The sequence below is a fragment of the Amblyraja radiata genome, chromosome 1 (assembly GCF_010909765.2).
Source record: "Amblyraja radiata isolate CabotCenter1 chromosome 1, sAmbRad1.1.pri, whole genome shotgun sequence".
NCBI lineage: Eukaryota > Metazoa > Chordata > Chondrichthyes > Rajiformes > Rajidae > Amblyraja > Amblyraja radiata.
In genome coordinates this window covers 119,914,659-119,940,426 of record NC_045956.1, presented here as the reverse complement: position 1 = coordinate 119,940,426, position 25,768 = coordinate 119,914,659, and the positions used below count along the sequence as shown (strand labels likewise).

General features: G+C 40.6%; 1 protein-coding gene across 1 annotated transcript in view; it reads left to right on the top strand.

Annotated features, from left to right (window-relative positions):
* cwc27 (CWC27 spliceosome associated cyclophilin) overlaps positions 1-22,311 on the top strand; it is a 199,290-nt gene extending 176,979 nt beyond the window's left edge. Inside the window, exon 14 of the mRNA XM_033029888.1 lies at positions 21,955-22,311. Coding sequence (XP_032885779.1) covers positions 21,955-22,117 — 163 coding nt within the window. The 3' untranslated portion in view covers positions 22,118-22,311. The remainder of the gene's footprint in view (positions 1-21,954) is intronic.
* Positions 22,312-25,768: the final 3,457 nt, after the last annotated feature.

Below are 25,768 nucleotides of genomic sequence, written 5' to 3'. Positions count from 1 at the left end.
TGTTACTACTAAGTAACGGTATTAAACTTAAAATAAATACAGAGATTCTTTATTTACTTGCGTCTGTATTATTTGTGGTATGAAATTTGATGTATTATGTAAGATTTTGCATTCTGTGATGGTTAGTAGAGAGTAGAGTGTTTAATTTGTTCATGATATATGTATTTTTATTTCTATTTATTTTTTACTGCACACTGAATGGACACTGGTTGAGCAACGTTTTTTTGTTTCCTCTGGGTATGTGAGTACTCAGGAAAATGACAATAAAGATATACTACTACTAGCCAGCAGGAAGCAATCTTGTCCTGTTAACAACTTAAAATGTGATCTAATTTAAATGTAAATATTCTGAAATTAGAGTATGTTAGAAGCAATTGTCAAACCAATCCCTTAAGTTAGTCTCAATTAAGTTTACATTTGAATATGTCATTAATGCCTTCTGCGTGTTCTCCATTTACCTCCAATACCTCCCTCTAATTCCCTTTATCCCCTCTCAAACCACAACATTAGGATTTAACTGGCAGATAATGCACACTCATTTTTATAAATGCTCACATCTTTTATATATTTGTTGTGCTGACCTTGTTGATTTTTTAAGTACTGGTGTAGATATTTTGATTTTTTTTTGCACAATATATATGAGGTTAATGCAAATACTTAGTAGGAGAAGGAACCCAGAAAGGCTGAAGTCTAGACAAACAGCTGTGTGGTCTGCCATACGTTTACAGAGCAAATAATTTTGTTTAATCTTGTGATCCAACTACTTTCATTCATGATTATTATGTAATTCTTAATGTCAGATTTAGTTGTAAAATCTTGATTCAAATATTAAAAAAACATGTTAGACATTTTATTTGTTTGCTTTCTACAAGTTGCTCCATTTGTTTTATACCTGCAAGATGGAGCATAAATGACTTCATATATTTTTGGATACTTTTTGTGCAAATTAAGTATTGTAGCTGTTGTGTGATCATTATTGCCTAATTCCAGTTTATTTTGCATTGAAACACATGGGGGTAATAATGTTAACTGTAAAAGTCATGTGGCAATTGGGCCTTATTGAAACAAAAAAAAGAGATCTGATTGGAAATTCCAGAAACTCCATTAAAAATGTTTTCCTGAAGTATTTCAACATTTTGAGCATTCAATTAAGTAGAATATTAACTTCATTGTCATAAGTTGATATTCAGAAAAATGTGTCTTCTGCAATATTGGAAAATGTTTGGTGATGTTTCATTCCTTCAGTTTTGAAATGTTTGTTTCAGCTCTCATTTAATGTCACAGTGACATGCAGTTTGGTTAGACAAAGGGAGCCAAGAAATTTCACTGGAACCAGTGACGACTTCTGCAATGTTTTTTTTTTCATTTAACTCATTCTCCTTGACATCTTTTTCAACACCAAAATCAGTCGCAAATGTCTGCTTTTGCTTTTCTTTTTTTGCAGGAAGAAGGTGGCAGTGAGCTCCTTTTCTGAATTGTTGCAATTTGCCAACAATTGGATTCATGAACTTGACACATATCTGTGCAAAGTAATGTTGGGTAGGCGCAAAGAACAAACTGCTGGTGGGATTCACCGGGTCAGGCAGCATCTGTGGAGGGAAATAAATTGATAACATTTTAATTCGGGACTAGTCTTCAAGACTGGGGTAAAGGAGAGATAGCTGCTAGAAAGAGTTCATAAGTGATAGGAGCAGAATTAGGTCATTTGGTCCATCAAGTCTACTCCACCATTCAATCATGACTAATCTATTTCTTCTTCCTAACCCCATTCTCTTGCTTCTCGCCATAACCCCTGTCACCCGTATTAATCAAGAATCTATTTCTGCCTTAAAAATATCCATTGACTTGGCTTCCACAACCTTCTGTGGCAATTAATTCCACAGATTCACCACCCTCAAATTCCTCCTCATCTCCTTCCTAAAGGAACGTCCTTTCATTCTGAGGCTATGAACACTGGTCCTCGACTCTCCCACTACTGAAAACATCCAAAAATTGAAATTCAACATTCATACCATTGGATTGTAGGCTACCCGCAAGGTGCTATTTTTCAAATTTGGGTATGGCCTCACTCAGGTAGTGGACCAGGCCAATGACAGACAGATGGAAATGAATATTGGGAATTGGAAAGGATGTTAGTTGGTGGAATCATTGTCATGGTGTAGGCAGGAGAAAGTATGCAAGAACAGACAACAAGCGACTCTCCCAAACCATCGCAGATCTCATCACTCCTGGCTATCTCCCCCTCTGCAGCCTCATACCTCAACTCTATCTAGTCCCCCTATGTCCATCATCACATGCTTTTCATCACTAACAATTCCTCAACCCCACACTGCCCTATCTTTACCATGGACATCCAGTTTCTTTACAGTTACATTCCCCATCCGGGCCCTCTGTTTCTTCCTGGTACAGAGACCCAACCAATTCCCAACAACTGACACTCCCCTTTGCCTAATGGAACCTGTTGATTCCACTCATTTTCTTCAAATCAAAGATATAGCCATGGATTCTTACCTGGGCCCCAGCAATATTTGTTTTTTTTCATTGGCCAAGTTCAACACTCTGTTCCAAACATATCCCGGCACTATTCCCCAACTCTTTCTCTGTTACACTGCGCTGACTCCTGCATGTGTGCAGAATTCTCAGTTTCATCAACTTCACCACCAACTTGAATGTTCCCCCACTTTTGCATCCTACACACTAGGAACAATTTATAGCAGACAATTAATCTACAAATCTGCACTCCTTTGGAATGTGGGAGGAATCCGGAGCACCCGGAGAAAACTAAAGCGGACACGAAGAACCTAAATCTCCGCACAGCCTGGTGCTACGACGCAATGGTTCTCCACTGTGCCATTCTATTCCACTTGAGTAGCCTACAAGCTAATGGTGTGAACATTGAATTACCCAATTTCAGATTTCACCCCCCCCCCTCCCCCCGGCCTTCAACCTCTCTTATGATCTACCTAGGTCCTCTCACACATCTCTCCCTTTGGTTCTACATTTTACTCCTCACCTTCCTTTCCCATCAGATTCCACCATTTGCTTCCCTGTGGTTTCCAGCCTTTGTGACTATCTCTACTCTTTCACCCACTGGACGCATCTACCAATCAACCCTTCCTTGTCTGAATCCACCTATCATTTGCAGCTCCTGGCCCCATCTCTTCCCCACCTCTTTCTACCCTCCTCCCCTTCTTCCTACACTTCTTCCTGTACAGCCTTGAAGAAAGTTCCTGACCCAAAACATCACCTGCCAATTCCTCTCCACAGATGTTGCCTGACCTGCTGAGTTCAGCCAGCAGTTTGATCTTTTCTTGGGATTCCAGCACTTGCAGTCTTTTGTGCCATCATATTGTTGGGTGGGTGCAGCTTTGGATCAGAATAGAGGTGATAGTGTTCCTACGATCTGACGTCTCTTGTACCACTCGGCAAAAGGGAACATGGAACAGGTATGCAAATTACTGACGTGCATTCTTAAGCTTATACAGGCTGCAGTCAGTGTGGACTTGGGAAGATATTGTCCATTTAGTAGGGTTGCTGATCACTTGGGCTGTTCTTTTCAGGATGATGTTGTGCATCTTGAGTGTGTGAGCAACCAGAGAAATCGTGAATATTCCCTCACTTTCTTGATTTTAACCCAGGAGTCATGGAGTTGGTTTGACGGGGGGGGGGGGGGGGATAGTTATGAACAGTCACCTTGAGTTATGAGCTATTCAGCCATTCTTCTGTTATGGTTAATTCAACCTTTTGACAATCAGTAAGAAATGGCTAATCTTTTTAATATGGTCATTACGTAACGCTTACCTGATTAAATTAATATGTGGATGTGGTCCAAATACTTCGATAAATTGGGATTAATACCACATGAGTTCTGAATAAAGCCAAATGCTGTAGAATACAAGCAAACATTCCCTCCCTGCACATTGTAATGAACAGTATCCCCGTGTGATAGAATACATGACATGCTGTCACATCACTATTGAATGGAATAGGTTGGATGGGACAGTATACTATTGCTGTTGACCATTTCTCATATCATTCTGTGGGATACCTGGTGCTAACCTTAACATGCCATGTGGACCAGGAGTTGGTCTCTCAGCTTAGTGTTGATAAAGGAACAAAGTTGTCAGTAGTGCTTTATTTGTCATATATGCACAGTTAAATCGACTTTCCATATATTACACATGCGGGAGCTGCCATTGTATATAGTACCAAGAAATTATAGGTTGAGACAGAATATAATTCTGCTGCTGATAAAACGCAACAGGAGCCAATGGTTGGTCAGGTTAGCATACCTAGCTTTCACCGCAGAATTTCTTAATGGGAGGTATCCCAATTATGAAAATAAGGTTGAGGTCTTACCCGTTCTGTCTCTCATCTTCCATAAACTCTATAGGGTACTTGCAGAAATTCTGGGTAAATGGCATAAATTGTCTGAATGCCATTTTACCAGTTTTTTTCAACATCATCCTTGTGGCAGATATCGGGAGAGCTTGTGCGATTTTTTGACCTGGTCTTCATAATGGCTTCACAATAATCTCTGCTGATGTATTTGCTGGGGAGAAAGGAATGCAGAAGGCACATTGGTGAGAACAAGTTCAAGTAAGCAGTTCCCTTAAGTTTAATACTGCATTAGGTAATTCATGCTCACTGTGCCAACAATGGTCCCTCTAGAGACTGTCAATGCTTCCCAAAACACTTCCTTCAAGTGATGGAGAATTGCTGATTTTCAATTGGGAGTAGTAGGTGGATTATCGAGGGCTTCTTAGTCCTGAAGCCGAGGCTTGATAATATTGATGTCACAGTTTTACACTTACAGCCTTTATGACCATCCAGCTTAAAACATTTTTGTGGTGGCTCTGGGGGTCTGTCCTGCTGATGATGAACATTGACTGCCTTGGCTGATTGACTTTAAGGTTGCTTTTATTTTACAAATTCATTGAAGCAGCCCTATAAACTTGCACAAGAAACTGGCGAGGAGGTTCACAGGATTAACCAGATGAGAATTTCTTGAGCCTTACCCTGATTCAGTGCCTGGTTAATTGATAATGGGTGCATCTTGTATTTATTTTATGATTGAGTGTGATAGCAGTGGGTTAAAGCTTATTTGCGTGCTGGACCACTGCAGAGGGAATTAAAAGTGGGCCATGCTGCATAAGGCTGAAGCCATCTGTATACCACATTAAGTGTAGGTGTAGATTATTTTTTTTTGAAAAACATGTCAGGTTTTTTCTTTGTGTGTAGGAAGAAACTGCAGATGCTAGTTTAAACCGAAGGTAGGCACAAAAATCTGTAACTCAACATGTCAGTCAGCATCCCTGGAGAAAAGGAATAGGTGAGGTTTCGGTTCGAGAAGGGTCTTGACCCAAAACGTCACCTATTCCTTTTCTCCAGAGATGCTGTCTGACCTGCTGAGTTACTCCAGCTTTTTGTGTCTATCCCAGGTTTTTTCTTTGATTATTGAAAGAAATAGTATCAAATTTAATTTATGAAATACATGTATTCATCTAATCTGAAAAAATATTTAATTGTTCTGGAGCTAGAGTTTGATTTGTATTCATGTATTATCAATTCATGATTAAACTAAATAATTGTAAGCTAGCAATAATTTGTAAGAATGAAAAGTCAGGAGATATAGTTGCCAGATATAAAAAATGATTCACAAAGAAATATAATATAAAAATGCTTCACAAAAAGTGCAGTAAAGATTTATGACGATGTTGCCAGAACTTGAGGGCCAGAGCTTAGGCCAAGGTAAGGTAGGCTAGGACTTTAATCCAGGGAGTGCAGGAGGATAAGGAATGATTTTATAGAGGTATATAAGATCATGAGGGGACTAGATAGGGTACACATACAGACTCTTGTATCCAGAGTAGGGAAACAAGAACCGGGGGACATAGGTTTAAGGTGAGAGGGGAAAGATTTAATCGGAACCTTAGAGGCAACTTTTTCACACGGGATGCTGGGTATATGGAATAATCTGCCAGAGCAGGTAGTTGAAGGTATGGTTGCTCTACTTATGAATAGATAGAAAAGGTAATGGAGACAATTCCAGCTTTCAAGCCATTGAACATTTTGATGTAAAGATGAAGAAGTAAGATCTCTTCTTAGCAACAAAATATGAACTTACAAAGCTGTTGGCTTGTCAGCCCTGGTCTTTTCCTATTCAATGTAACAACATTAGTTTCTGACGTCTTAATTTTTGATAAACTGAAGTAAAATGTCTTTATAGCTCTTGTTTTAGAAAACTTTGTATCACAAATATAATGAACAGAATGTTATATTAGGGACTAATTAACTTGCATTCAAAAATTAACCAGTAGATGGGAAAATTATTTTAAATAGAGCAGGGTTTTAGTTTTATCGGATTAATGTTACGATAATAAAATATTCTCTCCAATTTTAGAAACATAGAAAATAGGCGCAGGAGTAGGCCCTTCGAGCCAGCACTGCCATTATGATAGTTTTGTGCCTGATTTTATTTGTTTTTATTTTATAATTATGGGTTATGACTAGAAACATTATAAAATCACCAATTTTCCTGGATCAGTGCGTAGACTGACCAAGAGGTGATCTGGAAAAATGTTTCTCATGCTAAATGAAACACAGGTGGTTCATTTAGCACTAATGCACTAATGGAAATTGATTTTATTAATGAAGATTTAATGACACTATAATTGATATATATTTTACATAAAATGAATTGTGAAGTTTGTAGTCTTGGTTACACAATGTTATGTCTGTCAAATATAAACAATGGTATTTGGAGTAAAAAGGTGAAAAATATAAAGGTAGGCTGTTGGGTCATGCTGATGCTGCCAAGGTGATCAGATTTCTAAAGTCAACAGCCATAACTGCATCTTTTTGCCATAGTTAAATGAATGAAAGAATATTTATTCTGTTTGTCAAACAAGAGTGCCTATAATTTTGGATTATTTTCATGTTACTTTGAAAATATTTTGAAATTGTTAATTCCGTGCCTGATTTGCTGTTTGGTATATTTACTGACGATAGACAAAGACTCTTTTTGCTCTTAATGGTCCCCATCATATATTATTTCACCATTGAAGAAGCAGATGGATGAAAAGCAGAAATAATTAGTTGAGATCATTTGGGGATACCCTGGTTACAATATTTTGTATAATTATATATTGAGTGCATTGGGCCTCAGAGTTACAAAATTGCTCCTCATTGTCTATGCTAAATTATGTTAGATAAATATTTTTGTATCGTAATCTGCTTTCCCACTTTATGTTTCATTGATTGATAGACTATTAATTTCGGAGTTTTGATAAAATCAGAAGATCACTAAGACCAAACATATGATAAATCTAAAATTCAGTACCCCTCGGTAAATCACATATCGTGTGGAAGTAAATGATTGAATCTGGTGAGAGTTGATGAGAACATAGGGACATTTAAAATAAATATGATTAGTGTAAATGGCCATTTGATGATCAGTGCAGGCTTGGGCCTAAGTCCTCATGTCAAAATGTTTTCAATATCCTTCCTATACTTAGTTTCACCACAGTGGTGTCATCTGCAAACTCGTAGATGGAGTTAGAGCCAAATTTGGCCGTACAGTTGTGAGTATATAGGAAGTACTAGACTAAGTGGGACCCGTTGGGTCCCAGCATCACACGGGAGGGCTGGTCACCAACGCAATATTCCACCTCTCCACCAATTCCAATACTGCTCGCCAGTGGGGGGGGGGGGGCTGTATGTTGTGCTAGTATGGGTGTTGCGGGCTGAAGGTACTGGTTTCCAGAGGGCTAGTATAGACATTGTGGGCCATTTGGATGCTTGGGCAGGCATCCAACTGTTGCAACAATTTTAAAAGCCAAGCCAAGGCAAACAATTGGGCTGCAGCCACCCGACAACCAAAATTCATTTTGTGAACACAAACTTGTCAAAAAGGCGAGGCAAACAATTGGGCTGCAGACACCCGACAACCAAAATTCATTTTGTGAACACAAACTTGTTAAAAAGGCGAGGCAAACAATTGGGCTGCAGACACCCGACAACCAAAATTCATTTTGTGAACACAAACTTTTTAAAAAGGGCTGCAGCCACTTTACAGCCGCATCGAGGGGACTCACCGTGGAGTAGACGTGCGTTCAGTGTTATTCGCAGCTCAGAGAGCCATGACCCTCTCGCTTCCTGGGTCTGGCAGAGACTAAGTGAGGCTTCCTGGTTTTATAGTCCCTCCCCCTGCCGCCAGCGGGGGCAGCAGAGTGAATGGGGAATTTTGTAAAAACATTAATATCCCTCTCATTTTTCATCGACGGAAAAAATCCTCCGCACTCATACGGCGGAGGGGGGCTCTGAGCGAGGTGGCCAAAAATGACGGTCGTAGGTGGCGATGTTCTCTCGGAAATCGCAGCACAGTCGGCCAAAAGTGGTCAAGATCAGAGATTTAGTAATATAGATAGTGGAGGACCGAGAATGCATCCTTGCGGGGCACCAGTGTTGAAAGTTATCGTGGAGGAGATGTTGCAACCTTTGCCCACTGATTGTAGCCTATGGGTCAGAAACTTGAGACTACAGAGCCAGAGAAAGGAGCTGATTCCTAGGTCCAGGTGTTTAGAAGTGTCTGAAGAACGGTCTCGTCATGAAACATGACCCATTCTTTCTATCCAGCGATGCTGCCTGTCCCGCTGAGTTACTTCGGCATTTTGTGTCTATCCAGGTGTTTAGATATGAGTTTGGACGGGATTATGGTGTTGAAAGTAGAGCTATAGTTAATAAATACAGGAACAATACAAAGCAGCTCCTAAAATGGTTGCTTAAATGCTTAAAAAGCCTAGCTGACCTTGCTTTGGATTGCATCATGTTGTCATGAACAGCAACAAACCAGTGGGATTGTTCAGATCATAACAGATAAGTCAGCGGATTTGTGTTCCACACAATCATAGTTGTTCCTCTTTAGAATAATTAGCATTTCTAATTTTCTCTTGAAGCACACGTTACTAACATTAACTACGTGACGTAAGAAGATAAGAATTAGAAGCAGGATTAGGTAATTCGGTGCTTGACCCTGCCATTCAATAAGATCATGACTGATCTTTAATGTCTGCATTAACATAGAGTCATACAGTGTGGAAACAGGCTCTTCACCCCACCTTGCCCACACCGACCAACATGTATGTCCCAACTACACGAGTTACACCTGCCAGCATTTGGTCCATATCCAAACTTGTCCTATCCATGTACCTGTCTAACTGTTTCTTAAATGTTGGGATAGTCCCTGCCTGAACTACCTCCTCTGACAGCTTGTTCCATACATTCACTACCCTTTGTGTGAAAAAGTTACCCCTCGGATTCCTCTTAAATCCTTTCCCCTTCACCATAAACCTATGTCATCTGGTCCTCGATTTATTCATCTCATGATCTAATACACTTCGAGAAGATCACCCCTCATCCTCCTGTGCTCCAAGGAATAGAATTTCAGTTTACATAACCTCTGCTTACAACTCAGACCCTCTAGTCCTGGCAACTCTTCGTAAATCTTCTTTGTACCCTTTGCAGCTTGATAACATCTTTCCTATAACATGGTACCCAGAACTGAACACAATACTCTAAATGAGGCCTCACCGACGTCTTATACCCTAACATCCATTGATTTCTTTAGTATCTATAGACAATAGATAATAGGTGCAGGAGTTGGCCATTTGGCCCTTCGAGCCAGCACCGCCATTCAATGTGATCATGGCTGATCATTTCCAGTCAGTACCCCCCCCCCCCCCCCCGTTCCTGCCTTCTCCCCATATCCCCTGTGCTCTATTTTTAAGAGCCCTATCTAGCTCTCTCTTGAAAGTATCCAGAGAACCTGCCTCCACCGCCCTCTGAGGCAGAGAATTCCACAGACTCACCACTCTCTGTGAGAAAAAGTGTTTCCTCGTCTCCGTTCTAAATGGCTTACTCCTTAATCTTGAACTGTGGCCACTGGTTCTGGACTCCCCCAACATCGGGAACATGTTTCCTGCCTCTAGCGTGTCCAAGCCTTAACAATCTTATATGTTTCAATGAGATATCCTCTCATCCTTCTAAACTCCAGAGTGTACAAGCCCAGCTGCTCCATTCTCTCAGCATATGACATCCCGCCATCCCGGCAATTAACCTTGTAAACCTACGCTGCACTCCCTCAAAAGCAAGAATGTCCTTCCTCAAATTAGGGGACCAAAACTGCACACAATACACCAGGTGTGGTCTCACTAGGGCTCTGTGCAACTGCAGAAGGACCTCTTTGCTCCTATATTCGATTCCTCTTGTTATAAAGGCCACCATGCCAGTCGCTTTCTTCATTGCCTGCTGTACCTGCATGCTTACTTTCATAGACTGATGTACAAGGACCCCCAGATCCCGTTGTACTTCCCCTTTTCCCAACTTTATGCCTTTTAGATAGTAATCTGCCTCCCTGTTTTTGCTACCAAAGTGGATAATCTCACATTTATCCGCATTAAACTTCATCTGCCATGCATCTGCCCACTCCCCCAACCTGTCCAAGTCACCCTGCATTCTCATAGCATCCTCTTCACAGTTCACACTGCCACCCAGCTTTGTGTCATCTGCAAATTTGCTAATTTTACTTTTAATCCCTTCATCCAAATCATTGATGTATATTGTAAATAGCTGCGTTCCCAGCACCGAGCCTTGCGGTACCCCACTAGTCACTGCCTGCCATTCTGAAAGGGTCCCGTTAATCCCTACTCTTTGTTCCCTGTCTGCCAACCACTTCTCTATCCATGTCAGCACACTACCCCCAATAGCATGTGCCCTAATTTTGCCCACTAATCTCCTATGTGGGACCTTATCAAATGCTTTCTGAAAGTCCAGGTACACTACATCCACTGGCTCTCCCTTGTCCTTTTTCTAGTTACATCTTCAAAAAATTCCAGAAGATTAGTCAAGCATGATTTCCCCTGACTCTGACCGATCCTGTTACTGCTATCCAAATGTGCGGTTATCTCATCTTTTATAATTGACTCCAGCATCTTCCCCACCACCGATGTCAGGCTAACTGGTCTATAATTCCCCATTTTCTTTCTCCCGCCTTTTTTAAAAAGTGGGATAACATTAGCTACCCTCCAATCCACAGGAACAGATCCTGAATCTATAGAACATTGGAAAATTATCACCAATGCATCCACAATTTCTAGAGCCACTTCCTTATGTATCCTGGGATGCAGACCATCAGTCCCTGGGGATTTATCAGCCTTCAGTCCCATCAGTCTATCCAACACCATTTCCTGCCTAATGTGGATTTCCTTCAGTTCCTCCGTCACCCCAGATTCTGTGGCCACTACTATATCAGGAAGATTGGTTGTGTCCTCCTTAGTGAAGACAGATCCAAAGTACCTGACCAACTCATCTGCCATTGTGTTTAAGAAGGAACTGCAGATGCTGGAACATCGAAGGTACACAAAAATGCTGGAGAAACTCAACACGTGCAGCAGCATCTATGGAGCGAAGGAAATAGGCAACGTTTTTCGGTCTTCAAGGGTCCAACTTTGGTCTTAACTAATTTTTTCCTCTTCACATACCTAAAGAAGCTTTTACTATCCTGCTTTATATTCTTGGCTAGTTTACCTTCGTACCTCATCTTTTCTTCCCGTATTGTCTTTTTGGTTATCTTCTGTTGTTCTTTAAACATTACCCAATCCTCTTGCTTCCCGCTCATCTTTGCTACGTTGTACTTCTTCGCTTTAATTTTTATATTGTCCCTGACGTCCCTTGTCAGCCATGGTCCTCCCTTTCTCCCCTTGGAATCTTTCTTCCTCCGAGGAATGAACTGATCCTGCATCTTCTGTATTATTCCTAGAAACACCTGCCATTTTTGTTCCACTGTCATCCCTGCTAGTGCATCTTTCCAGTCAACTTTAGCCAGCTCCTCCCTCATGGCCCCCTAGTCCCCTTTATTCAACTGCAACACTGACACCTCCGATCTACTCTTCTCCCTCTCCAGTTGTAGATTAAACTTGACCATGTTATAGTCACTGCCTCCTAATGGCTCATTAATCTCGAGATCCTGATTCAACTTGCGCCCTATGTCCAGGCTACTGTTTGGGGGCCTGTAGATTAGTCTTTTACCCTTACTATTCCTTAGTTCTATCCATACTGACTCCACATCTCCTGTTTCAATGTCACCCCTTGCAAGGGACTGAATTTCATTCCTCACCAACAGGGCAACCCCACCCCCTCTGCCCACCTGTCTGTCTTTTCGATAGGAGGTATACCCTTGAATATTCAGTTCCCAGCTCTGGCCCTCTTGCAGCCATGTCTCAGTAATTCCCACAACATCATACTTGCCAGTTTCTGACTGAGCTTAAAGCTCATCCACTTTATTCCTTATACTTCGCGCATTCATATACAGTACTTTGACCTCCGTATTCACTTCCCCCCTTGCAATTGGCCCTGACCTTACTCTGTTGTCCATTCTCAAGCTTTCCTTCCCATTATTTCGAGAATTTTTTGTAATTTTTCCTGTAGCCACTTCCCCTTCAACTCCATCCTTCTACTCCCAATTTGCCAATCCCTCCCCCCACTATTTAGTTTAAACCCACACGTGTAGCCCTAGCAAACCTGCCTGCCAGAATGTCGGTCCCCCTCCAGTTAAGGTGTAACCCGTCCCTTTTGTACAGGTCACCCCTACCCCAGAAGAGATTCCAGTGGTTTATAAATCTAAATCCTTGCTCCCTGCACCAGCCCCTCAGCCACTCATTCAGATCCCCTATCTCCCTGTTCCTGTCCTCACTAGCACGTGGTACTGGAAGCAATCCAGAGATAACCTAGAAGTCTGGCATTTCAGTCTTCTTCCCAACTCTCTGAAGTCATGTTGGAGAACCTCCTTCCACCTCTTCCCGATGCTGTTTGTGCCTACATGCACAACTACTGCCGGCTGTTCACCTTCTCTCTCGAGGACGTTCAGAATTTGGCTCGTGCCATCCTAAACCCTGGCACCAGGGAGGCAACAGACTATCCTCGCATCTCGTCTCCCGCCACAGAATCTCCTGTCCGCTCCTCGGAAAATCGAGTCACCCACCACTAGGGCTCTGCCCGACGTCGGTCTTGCCGGTCGAGTCCCATCTCCAGGATTGGAGCCGCTCGGACTGGAAACATCGTCTCCCCGGACAGTTCCCAAGAGGGCGTACCTGTTTTCATTAGGCACAGCCACCTGAGTCTTCTGCACTCCACGATTTCTACCCTTTCTCTCCGTCACACACCTTGGTTCTTCCCGTAACCTCGGCGTGACTACCTCACTGTAGGTCCTGTCCAGGAAACTCTTGTTTTCCCGGATGGCCCTGAGGTCATCTAGCTGCTTCTCCAGTGCCCCAACATGGTCCTTTAGGAGCTGAAGCTGGACACACTTGCCAAAGTCATTATCTGCCTTAACATTCACTAGGTACCTTGAGACATCGACATTGTCATCAAATCAAACTTGTAAGGCAGTAGGCAAGGCTTTTATTTCAGAGCTAGGGTGTTAAGTGGCTTTTGCAAGTGGTATGGTGAAAGACATAACATTAGTCATCCAGTGCGTAATGATGCTTAACTCCACAAGTTGTGACATGAAGTTCCCCACTGTTTCCATGCTGAAAGTGATGGACCAAGATCTTCCAAAGATATGCAGGGCTGTAGTTAATTGCCTTCCGTAAATTGCCCCTAGTGTGTAGGATGCAAAACTGGGATAAGATAGAACTAGTGTACAGGTGATAGTTAGCCAGTACGGGCTCGGTGGGCCAAGGAGCCTATTTCCAAACTGTATCTTTAAACTAAACTAAACTAAGTCTGCTCAAAGCCAATGTGCAAGATTGAAACCTGATGCTTGAAATTCCATATAGGCTGACAGACCAGTATGCAGGTCCAACATTAGAACAAACCAGCAAGCGTTTCTACTTAGAAGTGAGAAATGTTTTTGACCAAAAGCATTTCCAGAGAAGTTTTTTAAAGTTTAATTTTAGTTTAGTTTATTATTGTCGTGTGCACTGACGTGCAGCGAAAAGCTTTTTGTTGCATGCTCTGCAGTCAAAGAACAGACATGATTAAAGCTAGTTTAACGTTCAAAGGTCTTCAGTGAGGTAGATGGGAGGTCAGGACTGAGGTTGTCAGAGGTTATGGGGAGAAGGCAGGAGAATGGGGTTAGGAGCGAGAGATAGATCAGCCATGATTTAATGGCGGATTAGACTTGATGGGGCGAATTACCTAATTCTACTCCTATCATTTATGACCTTATGACTGCATTCTCGCTGATGAGTTGATGCAGGGGCGGAAATCGCAGTCAAAACATGGGGGGGATGCAATTTCTTGGTGGGCACACACACACACACACACGAGGCTTAGTCCTTGGGCCCTGTGGACGGTAACATCGGGAGCTGTCCTGGTTGGTGACCGACTCCGAACTCCAGCAACAGCAGCTTCGTCCACCCCGAATCGTGGGGCTTGAATCGGCCCATTCGCAGGGCCTTTCATCGCCCGGAGCAGCTTAAAATCGGGAGCCTCAATCGCCTCGATGCAGCAGCTTGATTTTAAGCTGTGCCGGGCGATGAAAGGTTCCGCGAACGGGCCGATTCAGCCCTTAGAAAGCGTCTGATACACGCTTGAATCTTTCAAAAGCTACAATGTGACAAATAACACTTAAACAAATAAAACTGAAGCAAATAAAGGCAAACAGAAGAACGAACCTTTAAGGGGGGAGAGAGAGATGGGAAAAACTTATCTCTTACCTGCAAGCCAGCCAGGAAACCCGTTCGACCGGAGCCCTTAATGACCTGACCAGTTTAAATCCGATACGTGTTTTAAATCTATCCCATCCACCAATACATCCAATTAGTTCAAATGGTAATTGTAACCGCATCAGACAGCTTTAAGAAATTCTCCGTGAATACCTTCAGTAATACGTGAAGGTCAAATCACAATTGGTGACACATCATGTTAATACGATGTTAAAAGAGAGATTTAACAAGCACTTAACAGTGACACCCCCACTCTCGCAGAAAGCAGATTTTAATAGTTTTTTTCATCGAATTTCAAAATCTGGATTACAAAACATGGGGAAGATTGTCCCCCACCTCTCAAAACCTGGGAGGGACGTCCCCCGACCCCCCCCCCCCAGGATTTCCGCCCATGATTGGATGGTTCAGTTGCTTAATAACAGTGATAAAGCAACTGTCTCTGAATCTGGAGATGTGCATATTCAAACTTCTGTACCTCTTGCCTGATGGGCGAGGCGAGAAGAGGGAGTGACCAGGTGAGAGTGGTCCATGATTATGTTGGTGGCTTTGCCAAGGCTGTGTGAAGTTTAGATGGAGTCACAGGTTATGTCCACAACCCTACACGGATTTTGTTGCGGTCTTGCAGCTGTTCCCAACCCATGCCGTGATGCATCCTGATAAAATACTTTCTATGGAACATCTGTAGAAGTTGGGGAGGGTTGTTGGGGATATGACAAATTTCTTAAGCCTTCTAAGAAAGTAGAGGCGTTGGTGTGCTTTCTTAGCCATCGCTTCGATGTGGCTGGTCCAGGACAATTTGCTGGTAATATTTATTCAATGTCAGCAAGACAGACTTAAGAACTTGAAGCTTTTGACCATCTCTACTTTGGCGCCATCAATGTATGGGTGTGTGTACTGCTTTGCTTCCTGAAGTCAATCACAATCTCCTTTGTCTTGCTGACATTGAGGGAGAGGTGATTGTTTTGGCACCAGGTTACAAGATTCTCATTCTCCCTCCTGCATTATTATTTGATATCCGACTCACTACGGTAGTGTCATCTCTGAACTTGTAAATTGAGTTGTATTGGTATTTCGTTGCACAGTCATGAGTGTATAAGGAGTTTATTAAGGAGCTGAGAATACATCTTTGTTGAGGATTATCCTAGAGGGTCCTCACTGATTGTGGTCTGTTGGTCAGGACGTCAAGGATCAAGTTGCAGGGGGTTTGCTGACACCAAGTTTCACGAGTTTGGAGATGTGCATGGTTGAAAAGCAGAGCAGTAGTCTATTAATAGGAGTCTGACACGGGTATCCTTCTTATGCTCCAGCGATGAATGTAAAGCCATGGAGATGGCATCAGCCGTGGACCTTTTGTGGTGGTAGGCAAACTATACTGTGTCAAAGTTGCTTGGTAGGCTGGATTTATTGTGTGCCACAACGAGCCTCTTGAAGCACTGGTGGATATCAAGGAAAGATTTAACAGGAACCTGAGGGGTACCTTTTTCACACAAAGGGTTGTGGGTGTATGGAACAAGCTGCTGGAAGGAGTACTTGAGGCAGGTACTAATGCAACATTTAAAAAACACTTAGACTGGTACATGGATAGGATAGGTTTAGAGGGATATGGGCCAAGTGCAGGCAGGTGGGACGTTGGCCGGTGTTGGCAAGTTGGGCCGAAGGGCCTGTTTTCATACTAAAATACTTTATGACTATAATAGAGTAGAGGGAGATTAAAGATGTCTGGGAACACTTATGCTAGTTGGTCCGTGCAGTTCTTTAGGATGCGGCCAGGCCTCAGTTGTGTTCCGTTGTTCACTCTGAGGAAGGCTGATCTCACTTCTGCAACAGTGACTCTGGGAAAAGGCACATTCTTTTCAGTGGGACAGATGTCTTCGCCCAATTGGTCTTCTGCTCAGTGAAAGCATAGAATGCATTAATCAGGGAGATTGCTGTATATCTGTAGTTAGGATCCACTCTGTCTCCAGGTTTATAATCCCTTTTTAGTAAGTATTTGGGATACATTTAAAGTAATATCAATAATATCAAAATCAAGATGGCATCATGTGTATTATCTCAATAAATGGGGGTTAATTTTCTCTTAATGTTCTTTTGTATTTCATTTACTATACTGCATGTTATGACAGAGTAAATCAAGTTTTCTTCTGCCTTGGATCATTATAAATACAGTAGATGTGATCATGATTTTGCCTTTAGCATGAAAACACTTGTTTGTCTTGATGTTTTTCGAGCTCCCTAAAGCGAAAATTCCAATGATGTTGTACCAGCAGAACAGACTGTAATTTTCAAGAGTCAAGAGTGTTTTATTGTCATATGTCCCGGACGGGACAATTAAATTCTTACTTGCTGCAGCACAACAGAATATGTGAATGTAAACATTGGATATAACGGGAAAAAAAATAAAAAGTTCAATAATAACAAATACAGTGCAAATAACAAATAATAATATAGTCTTTTGCAGTTCAGAGCTCGTAGCTTATTTGTTGTGCATTTTATGCTGCATATCAGTAGTTAAGATCCAATCTGATTCCAGATTTATAATGCAACTGTCTAATGAGCGTGTATGTATGTTAGATGTCAGATGATTTCACCAGTGAATTAGTGAAAGCTATTTTCCAACAGCACTTTGTGATAATAAAACTTGAGTTGCTGAATTTCAGTGCCGCAACATAATTAAAAACAACCAGTTAAGCCATTTAATCTGCACTTCGAGCAGAAAGTTAACTTGTATCTCTGACATTTTAATACTGCTTATTAGATTTAAAACTTCGAGAACTACTGGTTACAAAGAAATTCAAACAAATCAGGAGATATACACAACACCTAATGAAACCTGAGTTGATAGGAGAGCAGTAAAGTACAAGAGCGGAAGTATTGCAGAAAGCACTGGTGGGAGGTTTAGAACAAGAAGCATTCAATGACTTTAGAGGCCCACTAATAGAATGTGGGTTATAGTAGGTCAGACACTGGAAGTCAAGTCTGGGCCATGAATGTAAACTATTCCATCTGTGTCTATGTCTAAACATTCTCTCAAAGGAGATGACTTTTTTCTTCAAAAGCAAAGAAAACAAACTGTGGTTTGAGGCCATGTGTTATTGCACTGCAAAATTAACTGTTAACAGATATTGATAAGCATGTGTAGCATAGTAGGTTTGTTAAGAAGCTATAATTCTGGATGATGAAACCAGGAAGCTGTGAGGATTGTGGCTGTTAAACAAATTAACGTGTCTGCTAACAACCACAGCAGAAGCCGAGAGATATCCAAGGGGGTAGTCATGACATTCCAAGTGTAGCATCTAGTCACGCACATTTATTTTAATGTGATTGCAATTGACAAAATTCTGAATATCCAAACACATTTTATACACACACACACACAGACACAGACACGCACACGCACACACACACACACATCTTCCACTGCTGTGAGATTACCAATAATCTGTGCTCTGGACTATACTATTTCTTCCAGGTGGGTCCAGGATAGAGTCTTATAATGCGAGTCTGTCTCCTAATATGTCAACAGTTGTATAGGTTCAGCAGAACTTGCTTCAACACAAGGAGCTAGCTCTGGTGACTCTCCATTCTGTTTTGACTGCTGGCAAGGCTCCTTCCCACAGTCCCCAGTTTATTTTACGTCAGTTTTAATTTGAAGGTATTTGACCATCACTAACATTTAGAATCAGCCAAGACCAAACAAAAATGTAAAAATCAATTAAAAATTTGTATCAAAAAGTTAATGTCGTAAAAAAGCATGTGCCATATAAAGTAATTTTAGCATATAAACTTACTTAAATAAATCAAATAGAAACTTGCCTTTCTCCTGGCAACTGACATCTCATTGATTTCAGTGGACTCAGGGAGCAATTCCCTAATTAGTAGAAAGCTGCACTGTCATGTGCTATGTGATTACCAAGTCAAGAGTATATCTGCTAGCAATTCTGCTGCAAATCTTGGCAGCAAATTTGCTCTTATATAGAAATAAAAAGCAAGCAATCTGAAAATAATTGATAATTATGCATCATTTCAGTTAAGAGTTTTGTAAAACTTATTATCACCAGAATCAGTGATGACGCTTCTTAAAGATAAACAAAGACTGGAAAGTGAATGTCTGTGCACGCCATGAATATCATTAACTTAGTTGGGCATTAAATTCACTACTGTTTATGCCAGGTTGACCAATGAGTTGAAGTTCCACTTAACAATTTTATTAGGAAACTGGGAAGCTGCTTTAAATTTCTTGACTTTACATCGCAGAGATTATGAAGAAGCAGAGTAGTTTATCTGCTATATTTTTACATGCTTTGATTTCTGTGAATATTCCACACAACTAGATTCATTGTGTTTATCTGCAAACTATGCAGTGGTCTGCATTTTTTTGGGAGGGGGAGTAATTTGTGGTTTGTTATTCTCTACGTAACCATATAAAATGAACAGGAAATGTTATCCAGGTTCTGGCACATAACCTATTCAAGAAGTGGAAAATCACTTCCTATCAGCACAAATATTCAGTCAAACTTTCACTATTCTTATATCCATGCTCTCCATATGATTCCTCTGAATTTATATCCTACAAAATGTTTTTTTTAAATCACATTTGAAATGTTGTTCCTTTCACATAGTAATTATTATATGCCATTTATTAATTTGATTACATTCAGTTATTTTTCAAATGAATGTGCATTTGTTCCCAACATCAAGATGGGGGTGCAGGATGGTTAATGGGCTCTCTGCTCTCTATTTTACTTGAAGCTTATTAATTCTTGTCTTTTACACATTTTGGGCATTTTAGAAATCTTGCCTCCTATTTAATTTCCCAGTAATAAACTTTCATTCTGTAAGTCTCCTTTATCAATCCTTAAAGTTCTAAGTCCTGGAATCGACCTCAATGTTCGATATAAATACCCCAATTACAATTACGTCTTTTTGAAGGTAAGTACCCAAGTTTCCAAAGACATTTTTGTATTTGCATGTACATCACCTATTCTCCATTTATGCCTAGTATAAAGCATTTCATCTTATTAAATGCACTGATGTGCAGCTCGATATTTAATTAGTAAGCTAGCTTTCATGATAATGGTTTCAATTTGATTGGTAGCTTTATGCAACCAATAATATCATGATTTTATTCTTTTCCTTGCTAGTTTTTTTTAATTTTCCAAGGCTTATTAATTTATATATATTAAAAAATCTGCCAGTTGAACTAGATATATTTAGATGGTATAATTTTACCATAAGATCATAAAATATAGGATAAGAATTGGGCCATTCGGTCCATCAAGTCTACTCTGCCATTCAATAACGGCTGATCTATCTCTCTCTCCTAACCCAATTCTTCTGCCTTCTCCCCATAACCTTTGACATCCGTACTAATCAAGAATCTGTCTATCTCTGCCATAAATATATCCCCTGACTTTGCCTTCTGTGGCAAAGAATTCCACTGATTCACCACCCTCTGACTAAAGAAATTCCTCCTCATCTCCTTCCTAAAAGAACGTCCTTTAATGTCCTAGACTCCCACTAGTGGAACCATCCTCTCCACATCCACTCTATCCATGCCTTTCACCATTCTGTACGTTTCAATGAGGTCCCGCCTCATTCATCTAAACTCCAGCGAGTATAGGCCCAGTGCTGCTAAATATTCATATATTAACCTCCTCATTCCTGGGATCATTCTTTTAATCCTCCTCTGGAGCCTCTCCAGAGTCAGCACATCCTTTCTTACATATGGTGTCCAATATTGCATACACTATTCTAAATGCGGCCTGACCAGCACCTATAGAACCTCAGCATTACATCCCTGTTTTTATATACAAGCCCTTTCGAAATAAATGCTAGCATTGTGTTTGCTTTCTTTCCTACCGATTCGACTTGCAGATTTACTTTTTGGGAATCCTACTCCAGCACTCTCAAGTCCCTTTGGATCTCCGATTTCTGGATTATCTCCCCATTTAGTAAGTAATCAACGACTTTATTCCTACTACCAAAATGCATGACTCCACATTTTGCGACACTATATTCCATCTGCCACTCTCCCAACCTATCCAAGTCTTTCTGCAGAGTCCTTGCTTTCTCCATACTACCTGCCCCTCCACCTATTTTCGTGTCATCCCCAAACTTGGCCACAAAGCCTTCAATCCCCTCATCCAAATCATTAATATACAATGTAAAAAGAGCAGCGCTCCCAGCACAATGCCCTGTAGAAATCCAAGGAACTGCAGGAACTACAAGTAACTGCAGATGCTGGTTTAAACCAAAGATTGACACAAAGTGCTGGAGTAACTCACTTGGTCAGGCAGCATCCACTGAGAACATGGATAGTTGATGGTTTGGGTCGAGACCTTCATGTTTATCTTATTTGAAACTTCAAAGGAAGTTTCCCTAACTGATCCCAGTGGCACAGTATGACATATGGGATCTCAAGGAACCAGCAACACTGATATCATCGCATAGGCTGAGCAGATAATCAGATTGAGAAATTCTAATAGATAGCAAGCTATGTGATGTTCCCTTGTGATGAGAATTTGCTCATTTATTTTTATTTTCATCTCATCAGCAACAAATGTTAGTTAGGCTTGTGTCTATAATATGGAACCGAACAGAAGCTTATGCATTCAGTATGTACTCCAGCTCTGTAGAATTCTGCACTCTCAAATCAAGATGGTATTGCTGGTTTGCTGTGATGCAATAGAAAAAAGTAATCAGACAATTACATTCCTGGTGAATCTCTTCAGAAATCAGTGAAGAGGTATTTGTTCATCTATTACTAACCTGGATTCTGTATTCGTGAATTCATCTAAATATCTTTAGAGTTTATTTGGAGTGGCATTAGTGTGCTTACAATAGTTCTCCCCTTACTCCCTGCCTGGAGAAAATGTTATTGTAGAAGGGGATTTTAATTTTGTTTTTATTTTGGAATTGTTTCCAAAGACTTTTGAAGAAGATACATTTAGAAATGCATTACTTTCTAGTTGGTAGATTACATGAATTAACTATTTATTTGGTGTATGAATAAAAGGCGACTGCATCTTAAATTATATTTAATTGTTATTACATTTGCCCCATGTCAATAATTAATTACTTCCTCTGAAGATTTTTTTTCCTACAATATATAATGTACATCAAAATAATTATGGGTGATTACAGTTATCTTTGTATTTAAAAATGCTACATATTCATCATTCAGGATAATTGTATGTGCTTACATTATGGTTGATTTCTTTCAATCTAGGATGTCCCATGTCCTTCAGTTTGAAGAACAAACAAGAAAAGTAAAAGATGCAACCATGCAAGATGAAGACACATTTGAAATACATGATCCTCGGAATCCAGTGAATAAAAGAAGAAGGGAGGAAAGTAAGAAGATCATGAAAGAGAAAAAAGAGAGAAGATGAGCCTTAGCAATCTAAAATTAGAAACTGCATACATATGATAAATTCTTACAACGTCATTCAATGTCTGCTAATATTTAAGCAGCTTGATGCAGTCCACAATGGTACAAATTTGCATGATGAATCTGATTGAAATAAAACATTTTCTAACATTTTTTCTTCAAGAAGCTAAAAATAAATACATTTTATTAGCAGTTTTTTTCTGTTCTGGATTTTCTTTAATAATACTTTGAATAATAATTTGAATCTCCTTCACAACGTGGTGTAAATAGCTGATGGAATATTCTTTCTTAAAGGTTAATTTTTCCTTCCGTTCCCCTCACGTGTCATATCAGAGCAAAACATACTTAGATTACAAGATGCTTGGAAAATTATATATATAGGCCACAAGTGTGTAACATTATAGAAAGGGAGATCATTGAAAGTCTGCTATTCCAATGGTTCTGCACTACTTTGACCTTTTCTCCAGTCTTTCCACAGGAATAGCTTACATTATCAAAACATTATAGAATGTTGAAATATTCTGCCACTTAACCTGTCTTCCAGAGTTGCACGCTGTAGCTTCACTAAGTTAATGGGTTGCCTTTTTGTTTTGTTGTTAATCCCAGGTTTTTTGACAGAGCAAAAAGCTCCACTATTTACTTAACAATATTGCTCTTTTCAGGACACGTATATGGTGACAATTACTTCATAAATTGCTTTTTATTGAGCAAAGAATATCCAAAGGATGTACAAAAAAAACACATGTGTTTGCCCATGTTGCTTGTATTTTCAGGGAGTCAAGAAACATTGAACGACATGCTGTTATCATGATCACCAGTCAAAGAATTGTGCTTAATATAAACAAAGGCAAAGATCTTGAGTAAACGCAGGATAACATAGGGCAATCTTTTTGATTGATAGTGCAGAGTATATATTATTAAGCATGTTGTTCAGCCCTCCACCTGGAAACATTCATAAAGGATTTGTGAAGTTTTCCCCAAATAGAACTACCAGTGTTTGTCAATATAAAGAGTCAGATTTTCATGACTTTCCAGTTGCTTTCCATTTATTCATTTATGTGGTTCAAATTCCCTGGTGCCTAATGTGGGGGGGGGGGGGGGGGTTATATATTAGTTTTGAATGTATTTATATTTTTTTGGAACATCATACAATCCATAGGGCCAAAGAGGATTTTTTTAATGCAGTTCTATGTTTGTAAATTCTAGGGACAGAATTAGGCAATTGGGCCCATCAAGTTACTCTACCATTCAATCACGGATGATCTATCTTACCCTCTTGATTCCATTCTCCTGCCTTTGCCCCATAACTCCTGACACCCTTACTAATCAAGCATCTGTAAGTCTCAGTCTTAAAAGTATCCAATTACTTAGCCTCCACAGCCATGTGTGGCCATGAATTCCACAGATTCACCATGCTATGACTAAAGAAACTCCTCATCTCCTTTCTGAAGGTACATCTTTTTATTCGGAGGCTGTGGCCTATGGTCCTAGACTTTCCCATTAGTTAAGAAATTATTTCCTCAGTTACCCGTGTATCATTATGCAACACTTTCTCTTTATGTCCCATTGAGTTGAAAAAAATCTGTCTGAATTCATCTATGACTGACAGTTATGAATTTGGAAAATGTATTGCAATGAATTTATGAAAACTGTAGACTATCTGAAAATTTGGAGACAATCAATGCTCTGAAATTATAGATTGTAAGAAACCTAAGGTTTGGCAAGGTGCTTAACTGGGTCATCCACATTCACACCCTGTCGAGCCCCACTTGCACCGATTGAGCATTTTATCATGCACTGTAACTCAGATTTGGGTCTGGGTTGAAATGGACAAAGGTTTCAAGAATAGAAAAAGCTGAATGCACTGGAAGGGAGGGGGTTGAGGGAGGCAAGTGTACCAATGTAGCAGAGGTGTAGTCTCCCTCTCTCCCACCCCCCACTACCACCATCGCCTCACAACTAGTAATTATATTACACGATTAAGAATTTAGTTTAATTTAGAGATACAGTGCGGAAAAAGGCCCTTCGGCCCATCGGGTACGCGCCGACCAATGATACCCTACACCCACAAAGGTCAATTTTTATTTTACATTTACCAAGCCAATTAACCTACAAGCCTGTACGTCTTTGGAGTGTGGGAGGAAACCGAAGACCTCGGAGAAAATCCACGCAGGTCGTCACGGGGAGAAACGTACTAACTCTGTACACACAAGCACCCGTAGTCGGGATCAACGTAAGGCAGCAACTCTACCGCTGCACCACCGTGACTGACCAAATTTAAGATGTAAATCGATATAATATGTACCTGAACGAGGTTCCTCTACAAAATATGGAGTTGGGAAGTGCAGATTTAAAGAGCAAGGATAGAAACAAGAGTTTCAGCATTAAGTGGTGACGGGGATAAGAGGTAACAACAGGTACACAAAGGGAATAGTGGCGAGTGTCTAAAAATATAGATGAAACGTAATGCCAGTCAGGACTGAATAGACGCTTGCAGTGCTAATCATGTTTTCTTCATGATCTGCCAACACACCAGCTGTTTATTTCTATTTTCTCAATAAGTAACAATTATAATAGTTAATAAATTTTGAAGCGGCTAATGTCATTCGTATGGAAACACAAGGAACTGTAGGTGCTGGAATCTTGAGCAAAACACAAAGTGCTGGCAGAACTCAAAGGGACAGGGAGCATCTGTGGAGGGATTGGATAGTCTGAAGATGGGTCCTGACCCGAAACATCCCTCCACAGGTGATGCCTAATCGCTGAGTTCCTTCAACACTTTATGTTTTGCTTATGTAATTTATATTATTGCTGGCCTCAAAGCATATTGAATATTTAAAAATTACAATTTATATTATCTTTTGGACATTTGAATGTGCTCACCAGCTGCCCTTTCTGGCGTCAAAAAGGTTTCAAAAAATTGAGGCTTGGGCTCATTTATGAGTGACACTAAGTTATAAAACTCCAAGCAGGTTTGTCAATTTGTAGCTTAAGCTGCAGTAATAGTGCAGTGGTGCAGCAATTGCTGATGCTGTCTGTTAGCTCCAGGGCTCGAGATTCCATCCTGACCTTGGTTTTGCACTTTCTTTCTGTTACCATGTAGGTTTTCCCTAGTCACACATTCCAAAGACATGCTGATGTGGTTACTTGGCTACTGTAAATTACCCCTAAGCAAAAATTGTGATAAAAGGAATCAAAAGGAAATTGATGAGCATGTGTGCGAGAGTAAGTTGCAGGGTTTAGAAAAATCAGGGGAGAAGATAAGGGGAGGGGAGTAACTCAGCGGGACAGGCGGCATCTCTGGAGAGTAGGAATGGGTGACGTTTTAGATCGAGACCCTTCTTCAGACTGAGTACTCCAGCATTTTGTGTCTATCTTCAGTTTAAACCAGCATCTGTCCTACACATGAGAGTACTGGATTTGTTACACCAGGAACAGCTTAAAGGTGGACAAAGAAGTAGCAAGGTATCGAGAATAAATTTTGGATCGTTGGGCCTTGGAAGAAAATAAAGGCTACCTGTGGTGGAGTGATCAATACCTTGGAAGATATGGCTCTTCACAACTGCCTCCCAAATTTAATGTTGGATTTTCTTAGAATTCCATGTCTGAATCTCTCCCAATTAATTTTGCTTCTGCCCAAACAATCCCTTTC